Genomic DNA, 3,686 nt, shown 5'->3' with positions numbered 1-3,686 from the left:
TGCTGAACCCAATCTGTTTTTGCGTCAAGACATGATGTGGATAACTAAGAGCTGTGTGGGGACCTACTAGCATAATGTCTGTCTTTGGGAACACAGTGAATGTTTGACCACCAGTGCTGTTATGGCCATATATTCCAATACCCACAAAGTTCCACCTCCCACAACAGCCAGTATTGTCTCTAGAGTTACCTAGTGGATGGATTAAGTCATCTAAACAGTTGGTGACACAGCCAGAATTAAAGTGCCCATAGGGGTACAACCCAGCTTTGTAACAGTCAAACAGACATACCAAACACAGAGTTTCCTTAGACCCTACAAAAAATAGGCCGCTAGAAGAAATCATGGAAGATAAAATAATAGCAGACGACTGCTTCACTCATCTTCCTATTGCTGAAGGTCCTTGGCTACATAAAGTCACACTATAGACCCCTGAAATGTTATTTATTAGTTACCTAAGATACAATGGCAGCAAAGTGTCCCTCTCCATCCACGATTCATCCAAACCCTTTACTACAGGGCTATACCATAGTTTTAAGGATTCACGAAGTCATAATCCCTTTGTGTGTCTGTTGTAATTCATAGCTAGGAAAGAAGCCACATGCCCTGAAAAAAGTGCCAGCTTGTGCAAAATACAGGGGACCATCTGCTTAGCAAGATGGGGTTTGATAAACATACCATGTTGATACTCCGCTCTGTACTAGCTCCCCAGTAAATATGTCATTTGAGTTCTTCATCTATGCACTCAAACTTCTTCATGAGATCGATCTCTGTCAGTTTCAAAGACTGCTTCTTCCAGCAGATAAATTCCAGGGGGTCAGCCAATGGTCAATAAATGGTAATATGTGGTTAATATAAGCGAGTATGTGTATGTAGGGGGGCATAGGACCTCAGCAAACCACAGACTCTAAGTACTCTAACTGGATTAAGGATGACAAAAATCTGGCAGAAATGTTCTAACTCAGTGTGTCACTTGAAAAAACGAACTCCCACTCCCCAAGACATGTCTAACCTAACACTTAGCACCTAGGAAGTCTTCCTTCACATCCAAGCTAGGTCTTGCTTTTTGCAAAGTTTTTTCCGTTTTTTTCCTCTCCCCACAAACTTCTCACCATTCCTAGAAGAAAAGAACTCACATCCCTCATGTTTACAAAGAAATTCACATCTCTTCACCCTCATTTGTATATCCTTTTTCTAAGTCTTTGTATTTTTGTTTCACCTGGATAAAGAGATTTTGCAGGTCCCCAGCAGAATACGCCAGATGAGTTATATAAATTACATATGGGTTTTTCTGAAGGAAGCATAGTCTTTTCAAATCTCAGTTTCTTAGTTGCAGACAATCTTTATGCCTTCATCCAGTGAAAGCTGTTGTAACCCATTTATATTTTTATGACAGATAATGGCACCTGGAGACGTTAGCTTTCCACCCCTGGACATAAGGGGACCTTTCTGCACCCTAAAAACACTGAAAGCTACAGTGGCACAGAAAGAAGTTAACAGAAAAGAGAGACTTCTGCTGTGTCTTACTACTTCACCTTCTAGGTTCATATTGTAGGAAAAGTCAATCTCTCACAATAAAACTGAGACAGAATGATTATATGTATCACCATTTATAAGAAGCACAATACCGATGTTACAAACAATGAACTTCAGGCTATAACTGAAAAAAATTACAGCTAAGAATAGCAATTATTTCAATCCCCATTTAATGTGTTCCTAGACATTGAAATCCAGATTTCTTTATTGATTCAGTGACTACTGCTAACAAACCCTTTCCTACAACAGAGAGAAATTCTTCACTTCATTTGCTTAGCCTTAAATCAGAAATCTAACATCTCATCCAACTGCTTTATTACTGTGTGGTGAAATACCAGTACTGGGTGTGACTTGAAAAATCATGGGAGGAATAAAGTACTGTTCATAGTAAGTACAAATAAAATTGTATTTACATCTCAACTTCACGTACCTTTTCAAGCCAATAGGGAGATGTTAAAAATGTAGAGGATCCAAAATTTTCTCCCGCATAGGGTGATGGATATGGGTGTGGTAAATTTAGTCCCAAGTAAAGGACAAATGGTTGAATAAGGTTAACGGCTTCTTCCTTTATCCAATTTACTGCTTTATCAGTATTCTGCCAATCTGCTTCCATCACTCTCACATGCTTCCTATCACCAGTAAGATTTACCATGGGTCTCCCTTCTTGTCGGAGCAGGAAGTCAACATCCCTAGTCCAGGCTTCCACACGGTTACTGAAAATACACACGTAGGATACATACTCAGTGGAAAAGTTTAATTCACTTTTCCCCAAAGTCAAAAGAGTTAAGAATTCCTGAAGAACTTCCCCTATACTTGTAGCTGCAAGTTTTAATTTCCACATAAAGGGGATCTGTTATTTAATTGATCAATAGCTATTGTGCATCTAATTTCTACTTAAAGCTTTAACTGTTTTTTTCTGCTTCTGACTCTTCTTATTTATTAAAACTTCATGTCAGAATGGTTCTTCTCACATCTATAAAACAATATTTAGAAATAACATCTCTATCTTGCTGACCCTGGTCCCCATTCTAGCATGGATTCACATGCTCTTTATCTGGTAAAGAGGGCCCTAGATTTTTTTAATCAGAAGAAGTCCTGTGGGAAATAACTTGCCCAGAGAGGCTGCTTTTAGAAGCAAAGTTCTGGTTCTGGATTGTGCTATGACAACATTTTTGAACACTATCATGACAAAAATATGTAAGAGTGATTTGTCTTGTACAATTGTTTTTGATATAGCTGTTAAATCCTATCAAGAAAAGGGAATAACAGAGGAGAAGGGTGTAAAGAAAGTAAGAAGATGAAAAAAAGACAGTACTTCAGTAAGTATTTCTGGGCCAGATTTTCTAATCTCATGACCACTGTCGCCTCTCTAAAACACTGAGAAATCTGAGCTGCACATGTCCTTGTTTCTTTGCCAGAGTGAATGACACCACAGCTGCCATCAACAAAGGTGGGGAGGAAACAGCCCATTTAAGTCCTTGACTAATCTTCATTTTGTTCATGGCAATTGTAATATAAACAAAGAAATGATAAAGGAAAACACAAAACTGCTCTAGGTTTGATCATGTACTTTCATCAAAACACAGCATTATTATTGTCTAAACAACATCTAACCGGTTTTGTCCCCATAAGGACTTTACCAGTGCACTTTTAACTTCCAGAAAATCTATTCAGAATTACCTGTAAAAACATTTTTATTTTTTACTATTTTCACTCCTTGTTTAGGCTCACACTTTCAAGGTAAACAGGCTTAAACAAATTACTTGGAACAGATTAGGGCAGCTAGATGGCCTATAGCAAAGCATGTTTCATAAACATTAAAATGAAATTATGGTAAAAGTGTATGTGTGGGTGTGTCAAATTGCATCTAATGTTATAATACTGGCTGATACAGCAAAAATCCTTATGTAGGCCATAGGCCAGTCTGGCTGTCCAATCAGATTGAGGTTAGGATCAAGTGGAAAAAACAAAAACAAAAACAAATCCCCAAAACTATAAAAAGACCCCACAACCAAAAAAGTCCCACTTGAGACCCTTTCCACATTCTGTAGTAACAAACGGGATGTTTTGACACATACAAGAGGAAGACTAATTCTCAGAGAGGAGAAAAAAATATGTCAAAATAAGAATCCTTGTCGTGGTTTAACTCCGGC

At 38.1% G+C, this 3,686-nt stretch overlaps 1 protein-coding gene across 1 annotated transcript in view; it reads right to left on the bottom strand.

The window, feature by feature from the left end:
• The window catches only part of ARSK (arylsulfatase family, member K), a gene marked incomplete at both ends in the record, with an annotated part of 5,229 nt that extends 2,983 nt beyond the window's left edge, over positions 1–2,246 (bottom strand). The window contains one exon of the mRNA XM_010147971.1: positions 1,964–2,246. Within this exon, the coding sequence (XP_010146273.1) occupies positions 1,964–2,246 (283 nt within the window). The remainder of the gene's footprint in view (positions 1–1,963) is intronic.
• Between the last annotated feature and the right edge of the window lie 1,440 nt (positions 2,247–3,686).

This window comes from Eurypyga helias, unplaced genomic scaffold (genome assembly GCF_000690775.1).
Source record: "Eurypyga helias isolate BGI_N326 unplaced genomic scaffold, ASM69077v1 scaffold51602, whole genome shotgun sequence".
Taxonomy (NCBI): domain Eukaryota; kingdom Metazoa; phylum Chordata; class Aves; order Eurypygiformes; family Eurypygidae; genus Eurypyga; species Eurypyga helias.
This window is presented reverse-complemented; position numbering and strand designations above follow the sequence as displayed.